Source organism: Amblyomma americanum, chromosome 3, assembly GCF_052857255.1.
Source record: "Amblyomma americanum isolate KBUSLIRL-KWMA chromosome 3, ASM5285725v1, whole genome shotgun sequence".
Lineage (NCBI taxonomy): Eukaryota > Metazoa > Arthropoda > Arachnida > Ixodida > Ixodidae > Amblyomma > Amblyomma americanum.
The window spans coordinates 187,845,486-187,873,357 of NC_135499.1; the positions used below are offsets into that span (position 1 = coordinate 187,845,486).

General features: G+C 47.0%; 1 protein-coding gene across 10 annotated transcripts in view; it reads left to right on the forward strand.

Annotated features, from left to right (window-relative positions):
• EndoA (SH3 domain containing GRB2 like, endophilin-A) overlaps positions 1-27,872 on the forward strand; it is an 88,379-nt gene that overhangs the window by 31,484 nt on the left and 29,023 nt on the right. For 9 of the 10 annotated variants that reach the window (XM_077659234.1, XM_077659235.1, XM_077659236.1 and 6 more), the window contains exons 3-6: positions 23,728-23,844; positions 26,407-26,475; positions 26,592-26,664; positions 27,146-27,280. In XM_077659234.1, coding sequence (XP_077515360.1) covers positions 23,800-23,844; positions 26,407-26,475; positions 26,592-26,664; positions 27,146-27,280 — 322 coding nt within the window. In that variant the 5' untranslated portion in view covers positions 23,728-23,799. Of the gene's footprint in view, positions 1-18,350; positions 18,430-23,727; positions 23,845-26,406; positions 26,476-26,591; positions 26,665-27,145; positions 27,281-27,872 lie in introns of all 10 variants that reach the window. The other variant, XM_077659228.1, reaches the window with a different exon arrangement.

Below are 27,872 nucleotides of genomic sequence, written 5' to 3' on the forward strand. Positions count from 1 at the left end.
TCTCTACCCTGGTGGCCGCTTCCCCAGAAAGCGCGAAAAATGGCACCGCTGCTCGCGGCAAACAAGAATCATCGAGGCTTCCATATCGCTGCGCATTGGTCGTCTGCTTCTTCTGCTGCTTCCACGGGGAAGGAGGCGCACAGCGGCTGCTGTTCCTCGCTCGAGTCCCGGTGCATACCGTGCGTATATATTTGTGCGCGCGCGCCGTCTGCGGCGCCGAGCTGAGCTTGAGAAAAACGTCGAGAGCGTGGGTATTTCGAGGCGTGCGACCTTGCCGCGGGCGTGCGCTGGTTCCTCTTTGGGGTCTCCCTGCCGCCATTCCCCCTTCTTCTTCGCGAGCTGTGCCGACAGGGGCGCCTTCCTGCGATGCCGTCTGTGTGTGCTCTTTTCGTTCAACTCTGTTATTTCATTGTCCTATTCTGGAGCCCGCCTGCAGCTTGCCTCTCGTGTATTACCATTGCTGTGCATATATGCTGTGCAGGTCACTGCGTTGTGACGTGCACAGGTGGCGTGAATCTTCTTTTTGCTTTTTCGTGGCGTTACGAAGAAGCTACGTATGCCAGAAATAATCGCTGCCGGTGCCCGGTTTTTCCTCGTACGGCCGTGCCGCAACCAGAGATCCAGTTGCGAATTCTGTTTAGGGAAGTACGGCGCGGCAGTTAGGGCTATTCTCGGTCTCGAGTCATTGACCTCTTGCTTTCCGCCGCTCATTTCCCTACCGTCTTGCGTGTACGAGGCGTCGTTCGAGCGATAACACGTGTGCGTGCGTGCGTGTGTGTGCAGAAGCGGCAGTACTTTCTTTTTATTCTTTGCCACTTGTCTTGCGAGAACAAAGAATCATTCGCTAAAAGCTGCCACGCAGATGCCCAGCGCAGCGAGCAAAACGCACCAGGATGTAAGCCGATCGCACCTGAAATATTAATCACGTCACGACAGTAATTCACCCGATGCCCAGCCTGGGTCGCCAGCGTCGCCGAATGTCTTCTGCATTTTATAGTTGAATAAATATTCTCGCCTCCACGGGGCGTCTGCTACATGCAGATGTTGGTTAGTTGCGACACCACGGGCTCTTGAGCATCCGCAGGGACGTCCCCGCAGGGGGATGATGGTGAGCAGTGTGTCACCATGGACCCGAGCACCCGAGCTTAGCAGTACGTGGCTCGGCCGTGTCCGGGGAAAAGGGGCCCTGATGGTTGAGCCGATGCCGAGCGTTTGAACCTAAATGGCCCCTGGACGGAGGCAACACACCACTTCGGCCCCAGCTTCGTGTAGACGTACTGCACCTCCGGACTGATCCGAATGGGGGAAATCGGCAGTCGCCTCTTCCTGTCCTCCCCTTCATCTTTCTCTTTCCTATCTTCTTTCAACTTTCCTGTCTCCTCCTCTAATCTTGAGTTTCTCTTTTTTCCTGGCGGCTGGGGTTCACCTTGTGTGGAGCGACTACCCCGAGTTGCCCATATGTGGGTATGGTCGTGGTGTACAGCTGGCGTGGACAGGACTTGCTTGAAAGTTCCTGTCCCGTCCCCTCGTTGGGCTCCGTGTTGGGTGGCTGGCACCACAGCCGAACAACACGATTTTTTTATGGCTCCTCCCCCACACAAAGTGATCGCGCTCAAAAAGACTGCTGACCGATGTCACACTAGAATTCCTGCAAAAAAAAATATTCGCCAGATAGCGCGTGGTACACAGTGAAGTAGTAGACAAGCAAGCGAGAATCGTCTCTTTTTTCATTGTTTCCAAATCTGTGACCGATGCATTGGGCCTTGGTACAAGGTGACGAAGCTGGCCAACGGCGACCTACTCCTCCAGATCCGAGACAAAGCGCACTATTCCAAGCTCTCAAACATACGTAGTAACCTTTGGAGACATACCTGTTTCCATCAGTGCCCATAGGTCCCTCAGTGCTGTGAGAGGCGTTATTTCTGAACACGATTTCCTCACCCTGACTGAAAAAGAAATGTTGGAGGGCCCCAGAGACCAGAACGTCACTGATGTCCATCGTATAAAAATCCGGAAAGACAAGGAAATACCGTCAAAACACCTAGCCCTGACATTTGCCTCCAGCCAATTCCCCGAATCCATAGAAGTAGGGTATATGAAAATAACAGACATACATCTCAAACCCCCGACGGTTCTTCATTACCCCTCATGTAATGCCTCTAGTGGGCCTTTGAGGTATTAAAAAATAAATGTGTTAAATATTCGGCCATGGCTCCCAGAGCTGTCGCGGCCGCCTAACTTGTGCCAAATGTGCATCCAGTGAACACCAATCTGATGTCTGCAACTCGGTGCCAAAGTGTGCAAACTGTGAAGGGGACCACCCCGCGTACTCAAGGTCATGCCCATCCCGGAAGAAAGAGAAAGATATATAAGTATTAATACTAAAGAAAACATAACATTTCACGAAGCCCGAAAACGATTTGCACAAACACAGAGAACATTCTTGTTCACAGCCAAAATAAACTTCGCCAATGTTGTGCGACAGGGCGGGGCATCACTTCAGGCCACACACAGTGAGCCTGAGGCAAAGCCATCCGCGCCCCCTGCAGATGCAGCAAATGCTGCCCTGCCACCTCGAACAAAGGGCTCTCTGGCTTCTGGGCCGGCAGCCCGCAAGGCTTCCCCCAATCGGGAAAGACCTACAACTCGTGCACCCGCAGCTACTCTGCGCTCCTCTAGGGAGGCGATGGACACTACCCCAAGTTCACTCCTGCTTCAGCGGAGGCGTAGCTTTCTTGAGCGGAAAAGAAAAAAACTCCAATAACGGACCCAAGAACTCTGGAGACTTCAGTTTCTACCTAAACCCCCCAAAACTCATTTAACATGGCATTTTCAATCGGCTGGAATTGTCGTGGATTTAAAAAAAAAACTACAGCGATGTAGAAGATATTTTGAACTTCCTTTCTCCGGTCGCCGTCTGTCTACAAGAGACCAATTTAGGACCTCTACAAAAAATATTTTAAAGAGGTATAACGTCTTTCGGTGTGACCGAAAGCAAGCGAGTAGGCTGTCTGGAGGGGCATGCTATTGTTGTCCAGAGCGGTGTTTCGACCCACGAAATAAATCTTAACACCAAATATGAAACTGTAGCAGTCACCATCCTTAATTTTAAAACAATACCAATATCCTCGGTATATCTTCAGCCACACCTTTCTGTAACACAACATGACATGGAAGCACTTTTCCAACAGCTGCTAGAACCATATCTGGTGGTGGGGGATTTTAATGCACACTCCTCTTTTTGGGGTAGTGCGGACACTAGAGGCCGTATTTTAGAAGATTTCAAAGCAAGACGGCGTCTGCACTCTGACGTGTATAGAAACTATAGTGCAGTAAAGTTTATCCTATCCTAGAAGATTTTATTATGTGCAGTAGCATGTGCCTACTGAATACGGGAAAACACGCGTACTGCTTTCCAAGCACTGGGAAAATGAGCTGCTTGGATTTATCTTGTTGTTCGCCATCTGTTTTTACCGATTTTAAGTGGGATGTTCTAGATAACCCGTACGGAAGTGATCATTTGTGTGTCAGTATCAGCCTATCATCCTCATAATCAATTATCCCGACGAAACCTCGCCGTTGGAAGTTTTATTTAGTCGACTGCGCACTTTTCGAGAAAAAGCCAGTCCGGAGAAAGTATTTTCAGATGACCGCGCGCGGTATAGACGAACTGAAGGAAATGTTCACAACCTGTACAATCATTGCCGCACGGCTGCCTATTCCTCAGCCATCGGGAGTGGTGCCACAAAATCGAAGTTTGGTACACACAGGAATGTCGAGAAGCGAAAAAAACAAAACAAACCCTGGGGCATTTTACGTAGATACCCAACACATGAAAACCTTATCATTTTCAATAAAGCGAGAGCACGGTATATCCGGCTCAATTCGGAGAAAACATCATTGAAAGCTTATATATGTGTCTTCTACGAGCAGCTCAACCACATCTAAAGAAAATTGGAGGACGCTTAAGCTTCGCCTTTAAGAGTGGAACGCGACAGCGTGTTGCAGCACTGCCAGGGAGTCCACGGAACGCCATCGCCCTTTCGGCGCGGCGCCTTGCCCGTTAGACAAATCGATCTGCTACGTACGGTGAAACGGACACGCGGAGCGGCAAACCACGTTGAAGCGCAGCCAGGCGCCTTGCCGAAACGCGCGGGACTCAAGTTGCAGTCGTAGTTCGTCGGCACATCGGTCTCGACAAACCCGATGCGACGAACGCCAGCATAGCTTCCGCGCCGAACGAACGGGCAGCAAGCCGCGAGCTTCGCGGTTAACGCGCTTTGGATGTGCGCTGAGGGGACGCTGAGCGGACGTGTTCCGCATGAGCTCCCGCCTTGAGACCGTTTTTCGGTGGAACGCGCTGTGCCTTGGTCTTGCTTTTTGTGGAATCGTCTGCAGGAAGTTGCCCTGTACCTGTGGACACCATATTTTGGCAAGTGTTCCCCCTTTTAGGGGTTTTCTTCACGATTTGTACTCTACCACGGTGCGGCAAAATTAGGCCTAATCTATAGGCCGAGCCGACGCCTACGGCGCCGGGCTCCAGGGCCGTGCCTTGTGGTAGTGGGCCTTTGCGAGGCTAAAGATGATGGAGTACTCCGTTGAGGGAGAATCTATAACGCCCGAAGAATTCGAGGCGGGAGAATGGGCCTGGGTTTTGAAGGCGCAAGATCGCTTCAAGAAGACTGTGTACGGGGACCACACCGAGAGTAGGCCTACCGAGAAACAGGCGGGCAGCGACGGGCGCCAGACGCACGGAGCAGCCCAAGTCAAGCGGGGGAAAGCGCCGGTGTGGAAGAAACGGGGACCGTTTCTTCAGATGCCAGCCAAGGATTTCAAGGTTGTGTGCCGGCCCAAGAATTGGGACTTGAGCATAGTGACGCCGAGGGAGCTCGGATGTGCCCTGAGAGCGGCAGCGAAGCTGACGAACGCGACTGCGGTGGAAGAAGACCTGGTGCGGGTCAATGAGAGAAACAACACGATGACGGTGAGCACGCCGTGTATGAATCGTAGTGGGGCATATGCGAATGTCAAGACGCTCCAGCTGGGCGGTCGTGACCTTGCGGTTTCGGCGTACGTGGCGGCGCCGGAGAATTCTGTGCGCGGAGTAATTTACAATGCGTACAACGGATGCCCACTGGCAGAAATTCGCGCAGGATTCTTGAAGAGGAATGAAGACATGGAAATTTTGGATGCCAGACCTTTGGGCAAGTCAAAGGCGATTCAGATCACGTTCGGGGGGAAGCGCGTTCCCCGGCAAGTCATCTATTGGAACTGTCTGTACGCTGTGATCCCATATAGAGAGTTACTCGAGACCTGCTATAACTGCAGACGAGTGGGACATCGGGCGGACGTTTGCTATCGTCCGAAGACTAACTTGTGTCGCCGCTGCGAGAAAGAACATCCTGCACCACCGGAGGGAGAGTCGCTGACCTGCACGCCGGACTGCATCGTGTGTCATGGGGCGCACAGCACGGGAAGTCGGAACTGCAAGTTTCGCCTAGCCCGTCAGCAGCCGACGGGTCTGCAGCAGAGCAACGAGGACAAGAGCCAGACGGGCAAGGAGGAGCGGCGTTCGAGGCCCAGGAAGCGGTCATCTAGCGGTGCGAGAGGCGATAGCAAGAGCAGGGACCGGTCAGCTTCCTTCCCGCCACTGCCCGGACCCGAGCCTGGCAAATGGAGGAGGGCAAGGTTCCGGTCATGGAAGAAGCCCAAGTGCCACGAGGAAAAAGGTGAGCTGGCCCAACGCGGGCTCCCAAAATGAGACTGCTCGAGAGAAGGAGCTACAAAGGCAGGTGCTGCAGCAAGCCGAAACTATCAAAAAGATGGAAGCTAGGATAGCAGAGATGGAACGCGCGCGTAAACCCGGCAGAGTAGACAGGGTACAGACGCCGTTGGCCCAAGCCCCACAGCAAGCGGCGCAGGCGAACGCTTCTCGCGTGGACGATAACACAGCTATGGAAGTGGAGAAAGTGGAGAATCGGGGGACGGTCAAAAGGCCACCTCCGGCAGATGAGGGAGCTCGTGCAAAGAGAGTAGCAGAAACTTCGGCGGCGGACACGCCGCAGCCAGTATTTACAGTCACTTGTCTTAAGAGAGACATGCTTACCCTTGCGGAGAGAGCAGGAAAACTGGAAGAAAGACAGGATAGGCTGGATCGCCGGGTCGACAGGATAGAAGCTAGACTAGGCAACATTGAGGAGCGTCTTGACGCCTTCACCAATGACATGCGGGGTTTCCAGACCCAGGTAATGGACATGTTTAAACAGCTAAATGCTATGCTAGAGGTTAGATTGCCTCCCGTAATCGGCCAAGAGCCGATGTTAGTGAACCTAGGGCTTCACCATGGCCCCTCGCCAGCAAATTGAGGTTTGGCAGTGGAACTGCAGGGGCTTCCGTCGCAAGCGGGGGAACCTGCAGTTGCACATACAAAATCTGGATAGTAAGCCGGACATTATAGCTTTGCAGGAGGCTAGCGGCTCGGTGAAATTACCGGGATTTAAGACATTTACACCACCAGAGATTGATCGAGGGGGCGTATTGAGCGTCTTCACGGCCGTGTTAGTCCATCGCAACACCACAGTGATTCAGCATACCATAGATAGCAGCAGAGAGGACTACGTCCTGCTGGAGATTTTGCCCAAAAGAAAGGACGATAAGAGTCTATTTGTTCTTAATGTATACTCTTCTCCAAAAGATAAGGGGGTGGGCCTGCCAGACCTTCTGATAAAGACGCAACGGCTAGCGGCTAGGTCTCAACTCATCGTGGTGGGAGATTTCAATGCGCCTCATCCGGAGTGGGGCTACATCCGAGCCAGCCCGAAGGGAAATAAGCTTTGGCAGGTTGCCCAGGACCTGCGATGGACGGTCTTAAACAACCCGCTAGATCATACCAGGATAGGCAACAGCGTAAGCATAGACACCTCTCCAGACCTCACATTTGTGAATGGTATCAGGGATGCACAGTGGGTAAACACGGGACAGCCACTGGGAAGTGATCACTATATCCTTTCCACGAAAGACACGGTGAAAGGAACTCGAGTGACGGACTGGGACCGATTTCGGCAATACAGGAATGACATAGTGAACGGGGAAATCGAGGACTTAGGAGCCTGGATTGACACGCTCAAGCAGGCCGTGAAGAGTACCACAGAAGAGGTTCCGACGGAGGAGGAGGGCTTTACGGCTGACTCTAGATTGTTACACATGTGGGAAGCACATGCGAGTCTCCTTCGGAGGTGGAGGAAACAAAGGCATAATGGTGTCCTCCGTAGGAAGATGGCCAAGCTAGAACGAGAAATCGAAGCCTACACATTGGAGTTGCAGTGTCAACAGTGGGGGCAGATTTGTGACCGGATGAATGGGCAATTCGGATGCAAAAAAACATGGCAGTTGTTGAGGCACCTTTTAGACCCGGCCGCAACCAAATCTGCGCAAAAGGGGCAAATGGCTAGGTTAGTGCATCGGTATCAAGGCACGATTGGGGAATTTATACATGAACTCCGAAGTCGTTACATAAACAGAGAGGCGGGCGGTTGCTTGCCGGATTACTCGGGAGAGGAAAACCTTGAATTGGATGCAGACTTTACGGTGGCGGAAGTGGAGTTTGCAATGGGCCAGCTTCGTACCACGTCAGCAGCGGGTCCGGACGGGGTTACTAATAAAATGCTGAGGAACCTGGATTTCAAGTCAGTGGGGGCACTCACGAATTTGATGAATAAATATTGGGCGGCCGGGGAGATTCCGCCAGAGTGGAAACATGCTAGGATTACATTTATTCCTAAACCAGGGAAGAAGCTCTGCATTGAGAATCTGCGTCCCATCTCGCTAACGTCGTGCTTGGCCAAATTGATGGAGCATGTGGTCTTGAACAGGCTTCAGGGTTATGTAGAGGACAATGAGTTGATACCTAAAACAATGATTGGCTTCAGGGCTAATTTATCGACGCAGGACGTCATGTTACGGCTCAAAAAAGACGTGGTTGATCCTGGGTACGGCACGGGCACCAAGGCTATCTTGGGGCTCGACCTCACTAAGGCCTTTGACAATGTTACCCATGAGGCAATATTGAGGAACCTATCAAACATAGGACCGGGGGGTAGAACCTTCCGGTACATCAGATCGTTTCTGGAGGGTAGGACTGCGGAGATTGTAGTCGGAGAAATGAAATCGGATCCCTTCCCATTGGGGGGCAGGGGGACACCGCAAGGGTCGGTATTATCGCCCTTCCTATTTAATCACGCCTTGATCAAGATACCACCCAGGCTGCAAGGGATATCGGGACTTAAACATACATTTTATGCGGATGACATTACTCAATGGGTAACAAGAGGCAGTGACGCACAGTTGGAAGAAACTCTACAACAGGCGGTGGATATTGTGGAGGAGCTAGCAGGGGAAGCAGGACTCTCGTGCTCTCAGCCCAAGTCCGAGCTTTTTGTTCTGAGGGATAAACCAAGAGGCATACATGCGAGGTACTATACGCCGCCACCACCTTTAGAGGTGAAAGTGGGGGGAGTACCGGTCGCTGAGGTCCAAACGATCAGGATCCTGGGTATGTATCTGCAGACTAACAGGAAGAATAGCGAGTCCTTGCAAAGGCTTAAAAATACGGCCAATGCTACCGTGCGGCTAATCCGGAGAATCGCCAATCGTAAGAGAGGTGTTAAGGAAAAAGACGTGTAAGCTAGTGCAGGCATTTGTGCTCAGTAGAATAGTGTATGCGACGCCTTATTTGAAGTTGGACGCGGCGGAAAAAGGAAAGGTGGAGGCTATGATTAGGCAGGCGTATAAAGCGGCCCTTGGGTTGCCTCAAAATGCGTCTACCGGAAGGCTGCTGGGATTAGGGGTGCACAACACCCTAGAAGAACTACGGGAGGCGCACTTGGTGATGCAGCTCGGTAGGCTTTCAAAAACAAAAGCAGGAAGGGACATATTGGAAAGGATCGGCATTGGAGTTGACGTTCCAGCCGGTGACACGAAAATTCAGATGAGGCGGGAAATGCACAAGGGCTTGTACATAAAACCTTTGCCCAAGAACATGCATCCAATACATCATGAGGACCGCAGGAAGGCAAGAGCCAAAGCTTTACATGCTAAGTACGGGAAGTACAACGGGGCAGTCTATGTAGATGTCGCCGAGTATAAGGACAAGGATGCAATTGCGGTGGTGGACGGGCGAGGACGCTTGATCGCCTCTGGATCAGTCAAAACCCGCTCCCCAGAAACTGCAGAGGAAGCGGCGATAGCACTAGCTATGACTAGTAGTAATGCTGACCTGATCTTCAGCGATTCAAAAACAGCCATCCGAAATTTGGCGAGGGGCAGAATATCTGTCACAGCGGCGCGGTTGCTGAATCGGGCCACGGAGCGAGGGATTACGGAGATGGAAATTGTCTGGGTACCTGCACACTCTGGGAACCCTGGGAACGAGACGGCTCACATGAATGCTCGAGGTTTCGTCAGCCGATTAGGTGAGCTGGACGTCCCGGGAAGGTCCACGAGAGATGGGCTGGTATCCTTTCATGACATTACTAATCATTTCAGACTTGAACGGAGGATTTACCCACCCCCGGACAAGCAATTGGTGAAGGCGCAGGAATGCGTCTGGCGACGATTGCAGACTAGATGTTTCTTCAACCCATACGTATTGAGCAAAATCTACCCGTACATTCAGCCGGAGTGCAAATGGTGTCGCGAATTGGCAACCTATGACCACATATTATGGAGCTGTAGCATAGCACCGCCACCGGCGGACATTATGCGTGATCCTTCCCTCGAGCAGTGGGAGGCCGTGTTGGCCAGCTCAGACCCGGTCGTCCAGACCAGGGCCGTGGAGTGGGCCACCCAGGTCGCCGTCAGCCATGGGTTGATGGCCATCTGACACGGAATCGTCCACACATGCTCTCTGACGAAAATAAAGTTTTTCCATCCACCATCCATGGATGTGCGCTGCGTTGTTCGCCGCTCACCGCGTGATTCCTGCGTGCCCGCACGGCCCCACTGCGCCCGAACGAGACGAGCGGGAGGTGCTAGTGTTCCTGTATATACAGGAGCATATACAGGAACACTAGGAGGTGCTGCCGTCGCGCGCCATATGTTGGGGCAGTGGCGTACATTGCGAGGAGGAGGAGGGATTTTTGCTCACGTGGAGATGGAGGTATTTTTCGCTCACGCGGAGGAGGTATTTTCGCTCACGCGGAGGAGGAGGGATTTTTCGCTCACGCGGAGGAGCAGGTATTTTTTTCGCTCACGGCCGACGTCGACGACACCGACTTTTCTGCGACACAAGCTCCTTAAAGGGACTATGCAATAAATTATTTGATATTACGTAAAGCAGACGAGAGATCGGCATTTCATCACTCGTCGCCCCTACGTAAGAATTTTTAAGCTAGCATCAATAACACCGAAGATATAGACGATTAAAAAAATTAAGCTCCCCCTCTCCCCCCTCAACTCGTACACGCGGGGCACCAGACAAAAATAAAGAAAACAGCTCTGGGACTGAGCCCCGCCCATGAATACGTCATCCGCTGACGCTCCTTTTGCAACTTCCGGTTGTCGCTGCTAGCACCCCAGCAGCAGCGTCGGCGGCGTGATTGCGGCGCGCGTCGGGTTTCTTTGCTTGTCTGTTGTAGTTAGCAGTAATGGACCCGGACCTCGAGGCGCGACTGCTCGCTCTTACGGCTGCGATGGGCACCGAGCCCTATGCGTTCACGCCGTACCGGCTGAACGCCAGCGACGACAGTAGCGACTCGGCGAGCCACTGCGAGTGGCTCCGGAACTCCCGACAGAAGGAAGCGGCAGAGGAAAATTGAAACCATATGCGCGAAAGCAATGGCCTGGCTCGCGCTTGCCGGAGAGGGTCGCGCGGCGGCACGAGCAGACGATTTTCACGGCTACCGGAAGTGTGCCCGTGACGTCGTGGCTGCCGTGGCTCCAGCGAATGAGAGCATGTGGTGGCCTGGCGACGTCATGGGTACAGTGACGTCTTTTTTCACGATTTTAGTTCCAAAATCGGTCACTACGAGCGCACCAATCGGCCCGCGAATTTTAAAAAACCGTGACCTTGTCCTTGAAGCTCGCGAACTTCTTGGCATCCATCAGTGTCGTTTCAAAAAGGCATGCTTAACAATCGACCGTCTAGTTTGCCTTGAAAATACAACCAGAGAAGCTTTTATACGAAACAACACTGCCTTGCTGTGTTTTTTATTTATCTGGAGAAAGCATAAGGCACAACCTGAAGGTTCAGAATTCTTTGCGACCTAGCAGGGCTTGGCATCTGTGGCAAGATGTTAAACTGCCTAAATAATTTCTTGCCCAACCGTTCCTTTCATGTACGCCTAGGCTCAACCCTCTCAAGGAACTTCATTCTAGAAAATGGAGTACCTCAAGGGTGTATTTTAAACACACCACTCTTTGTTATAACTCAATCAGTGGTGAATTTCTCGTGCACTAAGGGAACAACAGTGCTCGAAGTCTGAACTGAGGCGAAAGGAAATGGGCAACCTAGCTACCTCTTTCTTTCTTTCTTTCTTTCTCCTTTTACAGTGAAGCTGTATACCTCTACCATCCAAGGAAATTTCCATGTCGTTGTCGTCAGCAAAAAATGCCAGGCTAAAAATTGAATGCTACTCCGAGTGGAGAAGTACCCAATAGCATAGAAATCGTATATAATACTCATCATAAAGCATTCAAAATATAAAAAATGGAAATAAATAAAAGTAAAATGAAATAAATAAAAATAATAATATACAAATATACAGAAATTTAAAACATAAAGGATAAACCTCCTTTGAAATCAACGCGTTCTGGTAAACATTACGTTTACAGCTGCTTTAAAAGGGGTTGATGTCATTCGAAGCCCTCGTGTGAAGTGCAAACCGCGTGATGTATGACAATGGTGCCTGCAAACAATGCGAAGCAGGCTCCTTCTCCCCGCATGTGTTTCCCGGTAAAAATTATGGTTGTGTTTTCGTGTCATTGTCGTAAGCAAAAAACGCCATGCTAAAAATTGAATGCAAACAGAATTGGATAGGATAGGACCACTTTATTTAGCTCCAGCGCAAGTGCTTTTATGCGGTTCAGATGAGTCCGTCTCCATAGCGGTTGGTTGCCTCTATTCCAGTGCTTCGCTAGATGCTGCCGTCAGCTGAGCTCGCCTTATCAGACAGGTCTGGTCATCGCGGCAGTCGCTAGAGAGCATACCCTCCCATTGCTCCGCACTTGGGTTTGGTATAATTGGAACGACGTCGACTTTTTGACATGCCCATGTTATGTGATATAGTGCAGGTTTTTCATGGCACCACGGACAGTTCTGTTCGTAAAGTGTGGGGCGAATTTTACTTGTGTGTTTAGGTTTGGATATGACCCCATTTGTAGTTGTCTCCATGTGACAGCCTCTTCTTATTTAAGGATTTGTACGGTGGTGGGTACCGCGTCCTGCTGCCTTTGTAGTTGTTTAGTATGGTCGAGTATTCCTGAGGTACTGGCAGGGATTCCTCAAGGCCGTTGACGTTGGATGCTCGGTAGTTAGTAAATCCTCGAGCTATCCTGTCCGCCTCTTGGTTTCCGTGTGCCCCGGTACCCAGATAATCTTATATGTTTGATCGGCTTGTGTGGTTCTGCATCTGTTTGTTGGGTCTTGCGGAGCACTCTGTGACCGACTCTGCTGCGAAGATAGTTGTGGCAGGCTGCTTGTGAGTCAGTAAGAATTCGACAAGGTAAGTTGTTGGGCGAGTTGGTTTTGATACTCCATGGCTACAGTGCAACGAACGGGACGTAGAAGGACACAGTCATGGAACAGTAAGGATTGTCAGTAACCGCCCAACCCGATAGCCCTCCACTGCCGCTAGAGCGACGGCCGCCTATTCAGCATTGGCTATCGTGCAGTCTTGTGATGTAACGCTGGTAATCTGTGTAATTCTGAGTTGACTACAGTTGCCACTGCGTTGTTGATGTCTTGTCCCCTGGCCATGGTGTATGTGGCAAAAATTGAATGCAAACGGCATACCTCCTTTGAAGTCAGGCATACAGCATACAGCTAAAGTACATTTCACTTGTCTCTGGTTGCACTCTTTGTAGAGCCACGTGTGTGAGTATTCAAGTGACGTTGCAGTGGGTAATCGGGTGTCGTTTTACAGCTTCGCTGTCCAACCGCCTTCACAGCATGGATTAGAGCCAGTTATTTTCTTTTGTACCTTCATTTGCAGCCGCCCTTCATCAGCAGCTTCTGTCGTTGCGCTGCGCTGGGCGTCTCCCGCGTAATTTAATCTGAGCCCCTGAATGAGCAGAGAGCTCCGTGGACTCTGCTCGGTGAGTGATTAGCTCTTCGCGGCTGCTCGCGTGCGTTCGCAAGCTTCGGTGCTCACTTAATTCGAAGGGGTTTTCTTTCTCATTTGTGCTCGAGAGCCGCCGGCACTCATCACGTTGTGATGCAATTTCGAGATTGAATTGCCGCGTGCCTTATTGAGAGCGGCGCTGATTGTGTTCTTCAACGACCCCCGCTGCCGAGCACGTCAGCCGTTGTGACGTGATCCATATATCTCTCTGGATGCACGCAGGCACCTTCATTTCCCGGGTTTGTTTTTTCCAGAATTTAAGGCGGGTAAAAATCGGGTGATGTTTTTGGAGCTTAAATTCAGGTAAAGATCTGGTTATACCAGGAAATTTTCCACAGTTTGGGTCATTTTTGCAGCACAAGACAGGTTTTCCTTTAGACATAAGGTGCCCAATGTTTTGCTCATTCTTTCATAAATAGCATGGAAGTCACGAGTTCTGCCTACAGATTTGCTTATGTGTGTTACCAATCTTCTACAGAGCGCTCCTGTGTCTGAGCAAGACCGGCCTACCTTTATCAGTGTGAAAACATTTGCTATCAGAGATCCTATCTTAAACCCGCGAGGACCTTGGATAAGGGTGTCACAGCATGCGTAGCGCTTAATACAGTGACTCCGATAAGACGGTCAGCGCAAGTGTGTGTTTGTGTCCTCCCTGTGTCCTTGTCTGCTTGCGCTGCGATTCCATGATGTCTGATAAGACATCTGGTCGGTAGCCATGTTTTGGCCTCATGCTTATGAATCGTCATTTTCGAAATTGTCCTCGAAATCATCCACCTTCTGAAAACGAGCGTTAATGACGTTTAAGATCCCCATTTGACTGAAGACAATTCTCTGGAATAAGCACTAAATTTCCGCAAATTTTTGTTGCGATGTCTTCTGTTTCGTTAACTGGAAAACCGATATAGTCTCAAAGGCTCATTGTCGGGGAGAAATCATGGCAAGAGCGAGACAGGGGTAGCATTGAAAGCGCCGGTGATCAGCCCATGGCGGCAATATGCCAAGAGGTATGTGATCTGCTTCCCCATCCGGTCACGTGGCGTGCGCGCCTACCCAATCGGGTCTCTGCCTTCTGCGCAGCTGCCACGTGCAGGCAGTGTGCAGACGGCGTCACCCTTGCATAGAGCAGTCAAGCAATGCACACAAATCAGCTAAAACCAGTAGCCGATGCCTTTTGGGTAGAGCGCGAGGTCTCTACCTCCGTGCAAAGGTTGCTTAAAAAACCTATAGTTGCTGCACTGAAATTATTTGGAGTCCAATACGTTACGGTCCTTACAACTTTGTTGAGGACTGACGACAAGGATGCCTATCTACTGTGAACACTTCCACCGTGAAATTCGTTTTATCGCGTCCCTAAAGCGGCTCGTCTCGGCCTGGAGCACATGACCGCTCTGGAGAAAGCAGCTTGATTGGAACTGCTTTGGAAAAACTGCCGTGCACAACGGACTTTTTAAGAAACAAGCACTACTCTATGTTTTGGCTGTAATAGAGCACGTCCACTTATTAAGAACTTAGGACAGAACAAGCGCAATCCACGTGACCGTCAGGTTCGTTATAAGCATGCTCAACTGTGCAATTTTTACAAAACTAAAATATCCCGTGCAACTTATAGTACGGGTTCCTCTCCATTGTGGTCATTGTCGTTATGATCATTTCCCGCCCTGGAGGCGTGTGCGTCGATCGCCTCGTCGGTCAGATGCCGCATTTACTCTGTTCTAACGCGCACCCGTTTTTCACGGTCAAAGTATTTTAAGGACGATTGCGATACCCCTTAATGCGAAATTGGAGAGCAGCTCTGTCTGCTTCAGCGACGCGAAAGGCAGGGTCCTTTCGTCGGCAGATGGAAATTTATACTAAGAAGACAACGCTGTGTGTGGAGTGTCCGACGTGGACACTCTATCACATGCAGCACATTTCAGAGCACCGCCCGCCAACGGAGCGGAGCGTGGTGCGTCTGCGAGGAGCCAGCGTGTGGTGCGTGCTGCTGGAGATGGACCTCCCCTCTCCTAGCCACCCTAGCTCCGCTTGTGCAGTGGTGGTGGTAATAAATAGGGTGCCTCAATGCTCGCGCCCCCCTGCGTGCATCGCGGCACCCTTGGGATGAAGGTTGGATGGATAAGGCTGAACCGTTCAAATCGGGCGGTGGCTCAAGCCACCTAGCCAAGTTGCAGTTTGGACAGGCGGGCAGATTTCCACTATACTTTCGGTCCTCCTACGTGATGGCTACTGTGACATCTGTGCAAGCCGTATGGAGTAAGAAGATCAAACCTAACAAGCATGCTGTAAGCAGAGTGCTACAGTACCCTTTATGTATTTGCTTTTTAGTAGTCATAATTTATTTATTTGCTAAATACCATAAAATAGAGAGCAAGCACCCACCTAAAATTGAAGATACTAACAAAATTTTGGGAGATGGGTGATTCTTAGGTCCAGGCATGAAAATGCAGAATGGGCATAATAATCTGTTTATCTTCAAAAATCAATGTACAAATTCAGGCCTGCCAAAGAGTTCGCATCGTCAACAGCTTTGATACACATAATTAAAAAAAAAGTTCCTCAATTTTTAAAACCGCAAAAAAATCAACACAAAAGACAAGAACACACACAAGATCTGAATACTATTGTCCTAAAACAGTTTGTTTTAAAAAGTAAAGTAGGCCCTTGCTTGTTCTGGCGAACAGTTATTAAATTCAAGATGGCAGCCACCTAATGGGAGGCTTGGCGTAAACACAGCAGTTCGAAAGGAAGAATTCGGACCAGTTTATTAGAAGACGTGAAAAACCGGCTGATTAAAGCATGGCTAATCTATGCATCACTGAATCCGTCAAACGACTCTTCTTAGTCCGAACAAAACATGAGGTCCAAGCACTCGTTGGTAAGCGGGCCGCGATCCTCAGGCACCGATAACAATCCTACTACCACTAGGCATTGATAGAATGCTCCATCCTCGATGCTGTCCAGACAAGTGGTAATACTGCAGCCCTTTCCCATATCACACCTTTTGGTACTGCCTCCCACACTCTGGGAACAAATTCAGGACATCTTGCCGCGACAGGTTCCGGAGGATTCGTTTGCTGGAGTTTACTTTGGGAACTGCTTGACCTTGAGCTTCAGAGTATCGTCTGAGTGATCGCAGTGCTGCGTTCACCCCCCCCTTCTCTCCCTCTACAATAAGCATTGCGGAGATACGGAACAATGGGTGCTTGATGTGTCTTTGCTGTGTTTTTTAACTTCTCCCGGACAAGAGACATAATTGCATGGGCGCGTGCTTGGTTTTGCAGGGAAATTCAAAATCTTGTGAAAAAGGGGCGCGGGCACTTATTTGAGCATGGGCGATGCTCAGTATTTTATGGTAGGCAGCTTTTGACTTTTTACGCATTTTATCTTGCTGAATCGGATGATTTCTGTATATTAAATTTCAGGCCACAATAAACCTTTTCCATTACCCCCTCAGTGCAGCTTATGAGAACATTGCTTTTTTTTGGTGCAGTGTTCTTATCGAAAGTCAAATACAACTGACAGTAAACAAACTATCGACATGGGTAGATAAAAATGGTTTAAGGTTTTCCACGTAAAAGTCAGTAGCTGTTCTGTTGTCGCTTGAAGAGGACTGCACACTGACCCCACTCTTTATCCGAATGAAGTCACACTACCAGTAAAAGATGAGCACAAATTTTTAAGAATAACTTTTGTCACATTCCTGCCACACATAAACACCATCAAAAAGAAAGCTTCTCGATCCCTGAATGTACTAAAAATACTCTCACGAAAACACTGGGGATCCGATAGGACACGTCTTTTACGAATTTATCGCTCTGTAGTATGCTCTAACAATTAGATTATGGGTGCATAGTTTATAGATCACAGAGACCATCATACCTTAATTGACTGGATCCAGTACATAATTTAGGTTTGTCTTTCCACTGGTCCATATAGGACGTCGCCCATAAACAGTCTGTATGTAGAAACCAATGAACCATCACTTACAGACAGAAGGGCCATGCTCATGTGCATTCTAAAAATCCGTTCACTGCAGAAGCATATATGTTAACCCATCGCTACGAAGTGCCCATATAGACCACTCTTTAACAACATACTGCAAGCTACCCAGCAACTGCTCTTGTGATTTCAAGAGATGTGGCAAAACCTCAGCAAACTAGACACATTGCCAAGCATTGCTTGAAGACGAGATCCACTGCTGCCATGGTACAATTACAATGCAGTCTGTGATTTCACTCTTACACAGTCCCGTAAAACATGAATTTCACAACAACGTAAAGACCTGCATGTTTGCAAACAAACGAGGTAGCGCTGCAGTCGCTAGTGGGCTCGCGATACACAAAAGGCCAGGGAGTGGCGTCGCGGAGAGGTGCTGAGCGCGGGTTTTCAAGGCTTGTAGGCGCGTTTTTAGTTGCTGCGAATCACAGCAATGGTCGATGCTTTCAATTTAGTAATTTCTCGAAGTACAGCTCGCGTTGGCCATGTGCAGAGTATTCAGAGAAATAGTTGGCCACTGTGTATTGTATATATGGTCAGTAGTAAACAGAAAGCGTTCCTGTTGTTGATTTCTATGCTAGGCATTGAATAAAATAGAAAATTTTTGACACTCTGCTCTAGCCAGAATTATTTTACTTCGGACAGTAGTGAGAGGAAGTGCTGGCGTTGTTTCGGCGGAGCAGACGTGCGCTCACCGTCTGCTGACACACGTATCGCACTGTGTGAAAAGTGGGGACAGCGTCGTGTCCCCATTCTCCTCTGTCTCGCTTAAGCTCTGTTTTTAGCCACAGGATCACGCACCAGCCAGGCCGACTTCTCTCTCCTCTTGTTAAGCTGGTCGATTTGGTGCAAAATTTTGATTTTTGGAATTATTTTCTTTCTTAGCCCTGGGGTCTTCTGTTTCCTGACGAAAAATTATAGTGAAATATTGAGTAGAAGTTTATTTACGCCTTCTAGATGTGTGGTCCTCGAAAAATTGTAAGCCCGCACAAATATTGCAAAAGTGTTTATTTCTTTCAGGTTTTCTTTGAGTTCAGTGCTGCATTTCTTTGACCAAAGTGCAAGCGAAGAGGCCAAAAATGAGGGAATAAATGTTAAGGTTCGTTTTCTGACCTTTCACATTTTCTGCGATTGGCGTCACTCACCCCTTCGTAATTTCGTAACGCATGAAATTAGAATGATCCTATTTGTCGCAAACAATTCCTGAGACATTGAGGAGTGTAATAAATCTTGTGATTTTTTTCCGCACGCGTGCAGTACTATGTTAGCTATTATTGTAAGAAACGTTTTCATGTACCTATGCATACATAAGTACATGATCATCTAAAAAAAGAACTAATAGTGTCATCATACAGAACAGGGCTTTGTGAATATGCTGGCATAAAAAAATTTGCGCACTTTCTACTCAATTTTTTAAGACCTTGGGGTGACTTGATAAGGGTGTTAATTAATAATTACTCATGAACTGCACCAGGTATAGCTAAAAATAAAACGCATTACTCAGTGTAGCATTTTATATTTGCACCAAATTTAGTTACATATCGCATGCATAAATAACGAAAACACTTTCCATTGCCGCGTCTCCTCTCAATCTTGCCACATGTTTGTTAGTAACACGCTTGCGGCTGCTTCTTTCCAAACAAGCTTCGCTATCATGGACTGCATCATGAAACATGACACATGCATGATGCAATGAAAAAGCATGTGGCTTTTAGCACACTTAAGGTACGCTATTCTAAGCATGCCAATGTGACCGCGCAAGAACTTACCAGGCTTCTTTCTACTCGAATCAAATAATTACGTCGGTCATATTAAAAAACGCTTTCAAGTAAATATTAAATGCCATAAAATGCGCCATTAAAACATGCTGTGCTATTAACAAAAGAATGCATTCCTTGGGGGTGCGTGAACCTGCCGGCGCACCATGCACACCGGCTCAAGGTGATAAATACATGTGGAGCTACGTATGTGCTTTTTTTTCTTGCGCAGTTATAAGCGCACTATGCTGATGTTCAGGTGAATGGACGCAGTAACTTGCATGCTATTAAGCACATTGAGTGGCAGTGCGATCGACTCCCAGACTTCACGCTTTACTACCACACCCTATTCCCTGTTAGCCAGTTCCCTAATGCGGTATTTATCTGTGAGAAACCTGTCGAGGCTAATTTAAATTTTCTTTTATGCTACTAGCAGGTCCAACAGTGGCTCAGCTGGTCAATACATGCTGCTTCTGCAGTGCACAGGCATGACGCAACCGCCGATAGCTGCGGCAGCTGCGGTAGGCACGAGCAGGTGGAACCTTTTTTGCCTACCATGCGAAAGTCGCTGCTGACATCAGTGCCACCACATCTTCGTGACGTCACAGGGTGAAGGAGGTCTATAATACAAGAATTTCTTACACTCGAGGAAAAAGTACAGTACTTTCGCAGCTATACAGATGGTTCAAAAAAAGATGTTTACGTTGGAAGCGCAGTGGTACAAGGGAATTGGAATAAAATATTAAGACTTCCACAGTGTGCATCCATCTTCACTTCCAAATGTTACACCATCTGTGTAACCTTGGAAAAAATAGTAAACGAGAACCTCACAAACAGTGTTATTTATACAGACTCACTAAGTGTGCTTACAACCCTTAACTCTAGATATGCAACCACTCTCCTGCTTGGCGACGTCATACACAGCATAACAACTGCCATAGCTGAAAGACAAAACATAAAACTCTGCTGAGTACCAAATCATGCTGGCATAAAAGGCAACAACAGAGCAGATTTGTGTGCCTCTCAAGCTTGTGGCAAGCGAATTAAATATTTAAATATGCCCTATAAAGATTGCATGAACTTAGTCCATCGTAAAGCAAGGAAAAAAATGGCAGTCCACTTGGAACAACGAAATAAATAAACTACACTTGGTAAACCAGTTTTAGGTGAATGGAAGTCATGTGTGCACCATGAACATTTCAGGGAAGTCATTATCTGCCATCTTCGTGTAGACCACACACACCTTACATGCAACCTTCTGCTGCTGAAACAAGGCAAACCAATTTGTACATGTGGAGGTGAACTTATAGTAAATCATTTTATTTTCATGCTCGAAACTTGAAAAGCTAAGGAAAAAGTGCTTTTCTTTGTTAAATAATCAATGCAGTCCTTTTCACCCAGTGCTGCTGTTAGATGATGCAGTTGTGGACATGTCTTGTGTCTTTAGATTTATAACAGACGAAGGTTTTTTCAAAAAATGAAAAATCATGACCCTGTGCTTCACCTGATGCACCCCGGCCACTTTCTCATTCCTGAGACAAAGGCTGAGGTTTTTTATTTGATTGGTTGGGAGCCTCGAGATCCTTGCCCAGCCAGGGATAGCCGCTGATGCTACCTGACTGACCTCCTTTAAAGCTTCCACCATTAGCCATTTCTGAATTCATTTTCCTCTGCTATTACTAGGTGTACAAACTTTTTAGGCCCTCTGCACCACCGATCACTTTCCACATTTTTGTTGAATTCCGCAGAAAACTTTCCTATACCTTGTGCTTGGTGCATGATAGTCTTAGCTGTCTATGTGCCATTAAACACAACACAACACACAAGTGGTAATACCGCGACCCTTGAAGGATTTCTGTATCACACCTTTCGGTACTACCGCCCACACTCTGGAAACACATTCAGGACATCTTGGTGCAACAGCTTCCGGAAGATTCGTTTGTTGGTTTCCATTGGGAACTGCTTGACCTTGAGCTTCAGCGTATCAATTGAGTGATCGCAGTGTTGCGTTCACTAGTGTTCTTACTCTAGCTTACTCTAGTAGTGTCTTCTTACTCTAGCTGTTTTTGGCCCTGAAGTAGCTGCAAATGAAGTTGTCCCATTTTTCAGTGTAGTGTTCTTACTTTAGCTGTCATTGGCCCTGAAGTAGCTACAAAAAAAATCCCATTTTTCAGTGCAGTATTCTTTAGCTGTCTTTGGCCCTGAAGTACCTACAAGTGAAGTTGTTCCATTTTCGGTGTAGTGTTCTTACTCTAGCTGTCCTTGGCCCTGAAGTAGCTACAAATATAATCCCATATTTCAGTGTAGTATTCTTACTTTAGCTGTCTTTGGCCTTGAAGTAGCTACAAGTGAAGTTATCCCATTTTTCGGTGTAGTGTTCTTACTCTAGCTGTCTTTGGCCCTGAAGTAGCTACAAATGAAGTTGTCCCATTTTTTGGTGTAGTGTTCTTACTCTAGCTGTCTTTGGCCCTGAAGTAGCTACAGATGAAGTTGTCTTATTTTTCGGTGTAGTGTTCTTACTTTAGCTGTCATTGGCCCTGAAGTAGCAACAAACAAAATCCCATTTTTCAGTGCAGTATTCTTTAGCTGTCTTTGGCCCTGAAGTGCCTACAATTGAAGTTGTCCCATTTTTCGGTGTAGTACGTGTTCTTACTCTAGCTTTCTTTGGCCCTGAGGTAGCTTTCAAATGAAGTTGTCCCATTTTTTGGTGTAGTGTTCTTACTTTAGCTGTCATTGGCCCTGAAGTAGCTACAAACAAAATCCCATTTTTCAGTGCAGTATTCTTTAGCTGTCTTTGGCCCTGAGGTACCTACAAGTGAAGTTGTTCCATTTTCGGTGTAGTGTTCTTACTCTAGCTGTCTTCGGACTTGAAGTAGCTACAAACAAAATCCCATATTTCAGTGTAGTATTCTTACTTTAGCTGTCTTTGGCCGTGAAGTAGCTACAAATGAAGTTGTCCCATTTTTCGGTGTAGTGTTCTTACTTTAGCTGTCTTTGGCCCTAAAGTAGCTACAAACAAAATCCCATTTTTCAGTGTAGTATTCTATAGCTGTCTTTGGGCCTGAAGTAGCTACAAGTGAAGTTGTCCCATTTTCGGTGTAGTGTTCTTACTCTAGCTGTCTTTGGCTCTGAAGTAGCTATAAATGAAGTTGTCCCATTTTTTGGGGTAGTGTTACTTTAGCAGTGGTGCTCCAGCTGCTCCATTTGCACCATTCTGGTATATTTACATTTTGCTGCTTCAGACTGCTCCAAAAGCGGCAAATTGATCAATATTGCGCCTTAGCTACGCCAAAGAAAAGACGCGGTCATGGGAAAATGACTATTTTTAGAACCATTCAGGCTTCCACTTGGCATTCTACTAAAACGTTTCTGTAGTTGGCGATCCAGAGTGGGCTGGCTTGTGGTAGAATCATGGAGGAAGGAAAACTCAGGAGAGGCCCTCGCTATCCAAGCTGTATGTCAAAAAGTGTGCCGGAAGTCATGTTTTTGCAAATATTACTGGGAGTCTGCTGTCCGATGGTGCAGCGACATCATCTGCTGCACAGTGCTGCGCATGCACGCTGCGATGGTGGCCAAGTAGAGAGGGGAGCAGGGGAAAGCCAGCTTCAAAAAATGCGACGTAGCAGCCTCTCCTCTTTTCTTTCCTTCCTGCATGGGTAGAATTTAGCAGCCAGTTCATTCGCCACATGGAGGAAGGAAAGAACTCAGGAGAGGCAGTTAAGTCACATTTTTTGTAGCCGACTCCCCCCTTCTTCAACCCATTCTCAGCTCGCTTGAGCATGCGCAGCAGGCATTGCAGCAGACGACGCCACTGCGCCTAGTGTTACTATGGACTGTGCCTTCGGCCAAAGACTCCCAGTTGTCCTTGCGAAAACGCATGACTTCTGGCACACTTTTTGGCATGCAAATCGGATAGTGAGGGCCTCTCCTGAGTTTTCCTTCCTCCAGGTTCGTGCATCATGTCGGTTCCATCAAAAGGTTGCATCATGTCAATTAAACTTGAAGCGAGCTGAAAAAGTCATATCTTCTGGGTTGAAGAACCAAAGCTTGGAGCAGGTACAGTGCGGTCAAGGTTTGTTGGAACATAACAAAAGAATTTCAGCATTTCTGATTCACTTTGCGAGCTTGATGAATTTGTAAAAAATTCCAAGTGTTGAGATAGCGCCAACGTGAAAAAAAGAATGGTTCCAGTAAACATGTCCTTTGAACTTATAGTGAAGCATGCTTGGCTGAACTGGTGTGCAAGACAGTGCCAGCATTAATAAACTGTTTTCTCATTGTTTTTTTGTGAGCACTTTTCTTCTTTTTTTTTTTCTTCCTAGCTACTCATGGCCAAACCTGACCTCATTAGTAACAAACTCCTCTGGGTGACTCCTTTATTTTGATCACGCTGCTCCCGGGTTGCTCCAGAATTATCGTTCTGATACAAAGGTGCTCCCAAATTAATATTTTTCTGCTCCAAAAACTGATCCAGAACTTGAAATGGCTGGATCACCACTTCTTTACCTGTCTTTGGCCCTGTAGTAGCTACAAGTGAAGTTGTCCCATTTTTCGGTGTAGTATTCTTACTCTAGCTGTGTTTGGCCCTGAGGTAGCTACAAATGATGTCTCATTTTTCATTTTCTTTTTCTTTGCTGCAGAAAGTGGCGGGGATTCGGTGAACCAGGGCAGTGGTCGTGTGGTGACAGCGATATAGTGGCAACATTTAAGCCATGGCCTTTGCGGGGCTCAAGAAACAGATTAACAAGGCCAATCAGGTGAGTCTCTGGTCTGTGTCTCCAACATATCGCCTCTTGTGCCATGAACACGTGTACTGTCATGACCAAATGTTTCCTGCTGATAGTTTAAAAATTTTTTACAGACATAGGCTTTCTACATGGGATTTCTCACTGCTACTGACTACAGTCAGTCTCTTTTTGCTGGGGACGTGAATAACTTGTCTATCTTAGTTATCAGGGGCCTTGTGTTTCTTGCTCATGCAAGGACTTTGTCTGAGGTTCCCTGACAGCATCCTTACATTTTTAATGACTGTGATAATTTTTTTCCCATGTACCTGAACCAGCACATATAAATAGAAATCTCTACTCATTTAATGTTGCACATGGTTAGTAAAATTTATGAGTATTAAAAAATGCAAAAGAGAACTTTGATGAAACCTGAGCAATGGTAAACCAAACTTTTCTAGCTTGTTTTGTGCGAAGCAGCATGGCATATTGGCAATTGCTTAGTCTTGATTTCTTGAACTTCTAGTTTTGACATCTGCCGACGAATAAATGTTTTCCAATCCAAAAAAAAACCTGGTTTTGACATTCACTGGCAGTACAAAAGGCTTTGTTGCTCTCATTGATTTAAAATCTCTCCAAAGCGTACGATGACCATCTACCGTTCCACCTTCACACCAACCATTTGAAAACAGCACACTGAGATTTCTTGCTTGTTTCACATTTATTCCTTTACACTCCCGTGAAAAGGGAGTGTTTGGCTCACACAAGGTTGCTTTCATCAACAAACAAGTGCGAGTTCATTGCAAAATTTTAAAATAAGCACGATTCCACATAGGTTCATCCCAGCAGCAGTCCTCCATAATGCCACCATATTGGATCAATTGAGGCACCCCACCTAGGTTGTGAAAATCGCCAATATTTTTTTGAACAGGCTCGTGTACCAATGCGTGATTGAGAAATGTGCTCATTGATGTTGTTGGCATTTGCCTCCTGGTTCGTACTGGCTTCAAATTAGTTTTGTAGCCTTTTTCAGGTACATTGCAGATTGAATTTTTCAATAATAGTTAGTTATATGGGGTTTTATGGTGCATAAGCAACTGTGGCTCTCATGCGCCAAGCAACAGTAAGGTGAGAAACATAATAATGCAGAATAAGTTTAATGCAGATAACTTTACCTGCTTGATTTAAACATGTGTGGGCTGATTACATGTGATATTACACCAAATTTTTATGCCTTGAAGTTTTGTCACGCAATATGTGTGATTTGGTTCCACATCCCACTTGTATATACCACTTGTATATAATTAAGACTCAGATAATTCACCTTTAATTAGCTTCATTAAACATTTTCAAAACTTTTGTTTACCTGTCTTTTTCATGCATTTCAATATTGTTCAGTGTGCCTGGTGTTATCAAACCATTTGGAATTTTCTTCTGTGATGTGCCTTTGGGAGTAATGCATTCAGCAGGAAAAAACATTACTGAAGCAATGTATAAATTCACCCCAGTATTGTGGCATCATAACAACACATAAATCCAGAACACAGCAGGTGGTGATGCTGTATTCATCAAAACAAAGCAGTCTGGGCTGTTGCTTGGCAATCTTGTCACCTATAGCTGCTACATTATACTATCCAGTCTAGTCTCCTTCCTTTCTGCAGCATCTTTCTTTTGCATACATTTGTGGAGAAAGCACAAAACTGACTTCTGTTTTGAAGTTCCATGTCTTCTCGAAGGATTTTCTAATATTTTGAGTTGGCTATCTCATTATACCTCTGAGACCTCTCTGTGTTAGCTCCGATTGATAGTTTTTCAAAGTAACAAGAAAACAAAACAGCGAAAACAAGAAAACCAAAACAGGGTTTCCATCGAAGTATGACATCACGGATACTGTCCCAACCCCTCTCGTGTCAGTGTTGGTTGGCTATGTCAGTGATGATCGCCTAATCTGTCTACTGTGAGAGATAGTTTCAATCATTATTTCTCTGAAATGACAAAGAACTTTGTTCATTCCTCAACCCATGATGTCACATGCGCAAGGTTGCCTGTAGAAACTATCCTGACCTAGGCCACGAAACAGAAAAATATAAAATTAATTTACACTGAAATGAAATGCAGATTGGGAGCGAAATTTGGCGCAATGAGTTAAAAATGTTTGGAAAACCTACTTCCAAAGTTTCAGTAAAATGCGTGGAGGTCGGAAATGCCCGAGAGCCTTCCTAACAACATGGCAGCATGTGTGAATTATGGAGCCACTACTATATATCACAGCACTTGCACTAAATATTTGTTGGTGCTAAAAAAGCCAACCTTATATACAAAAATAAAAACGAATATGTATATGAAATGGTGCTTTTTAGGTGTACCTGTTTATTTTGTGATGCAGAACTGTTAGGCATAACTTTCAGGTAGCTTATTCATTAAACAACTTGAATGAAAATCTGTGGCCCTGAGGGGTCTGGGTAAATGCAAATCAGTATGTGGCAGCTTTATTTGTGACTGCAGGCTTTGTGCTCATATTCCTTTCTGCCTCTCTCATTTTGCCAAAAGTGGACAGTGTGCTGTCTTGTAAACCACTTCTGCTTTACAATCTAGTATGTCAGCGAAAAGATTGGAGGAGCGGAAGGCACCAAATTCACGGAGGAATACATGGAAATGGAGAGGGTGAGTGTCTGAATTGCTTCTCTTCATTCCACATTCTTGTTACGAAAACTTGTTAGAATGGTCGTGCATTGTTGGACGGCGTTGCTATGGGCTTCTGCTTTCTTTTTTTTCCGCAGAAAATAGACCTGACCAGCGAGTTAGTGGAAGAGCTGATTGTAAAGACGAAAGAATACCTCCAGCCAAACCCAGGTCTGTCAAAGGATTTAAATTTCGCTGCTGAAGATAGGCAGATGACCACTGGTTATTTTCTGTGCATGCCGATTAGCAACCTATGAAGTTCTTAATTGACAGCAACTGCTTCAAACATCTGGACATAACAAGAGTAAAAGTTTTTCACTCACTGCAGATACGGACTGCTCGCATTCATGTGCATTAACGCACAATGTATGGTGAAAGAAATTGCTGTTAATGAAGTAGTTGCTAGGGAGTCTTATTTAACACTCAGCCAAGACTGACAGTGAATGATACTTTGAGAAAAGAAACTTGAGATATACTGCGGGAACAGTCAATCTGTGGTGATGCAACTAATTGGTTCCATTACAGTTAAAGCTAATACACGGATGTGTCTGTAGCTAATTCTATGCATGGTCCTTGTCACTTTCTGGAGTCGCTCCAAGGGGGAGGAGAGCAGTGATGCCATCAGCATTGGCTTTGACATTTGCCTACGCAGCGTCCCGAGCAAAGCTGATGGTAAGCACGAAACTCCGAGGCACGGGAAAGACTCATGCATATCCTCAGCCGGAGGGCGTCCTTGGGGAATCCATGGTCAAGTTCGGCACAGACTTGGGCGAGGAAAGCCCTTTTGGTCAGTATCAACTTGTTGCCTACAGCTGTGGTGGTGAGCACATTATACAGCCTTGTTCTTCTATATCCTATCCCTTGCCTCTCAACACATTTTGTAGGTTTAACATTGCACATGTGATATCAGTGCCGAGAACTCGTTACATTATTTATACAGAAGTGAGGAGGAGGAGGAGAGACTTTAATGAATACAGGAGAGGTATACAAGAAGTGAGACAGTTGGTAATGTGGTACACCTTGGGAATAACAGCCTGTAGGGGTTTTTAAAGGTTTGTTGTTAGTGGCAATATCATTTAACAAGGTGACAAATACTGTTGCACATGTTATTTGTGTGCTGAAAACACTAGGCATATTTAGGTGAAATCACAAGGTAGTTTCGTCATTATTTACCCTCTGTTTGGTTGCACACTGTTGTGCACTGTGATGCTGTAATGTGCAGCGTTCACTCTGGGCTTTGCGCCACGTTCCAAGTCGCCCGTTTGCCAAATGCATCCTGCATAGCCAGCGGTGGCTATCTTTCCTTGGGGTGTTTTACCTTTTAGGTCAAATACTAATATGCTTACGAGCTTACAACATAGTGTGGAAATGAGGCGAAA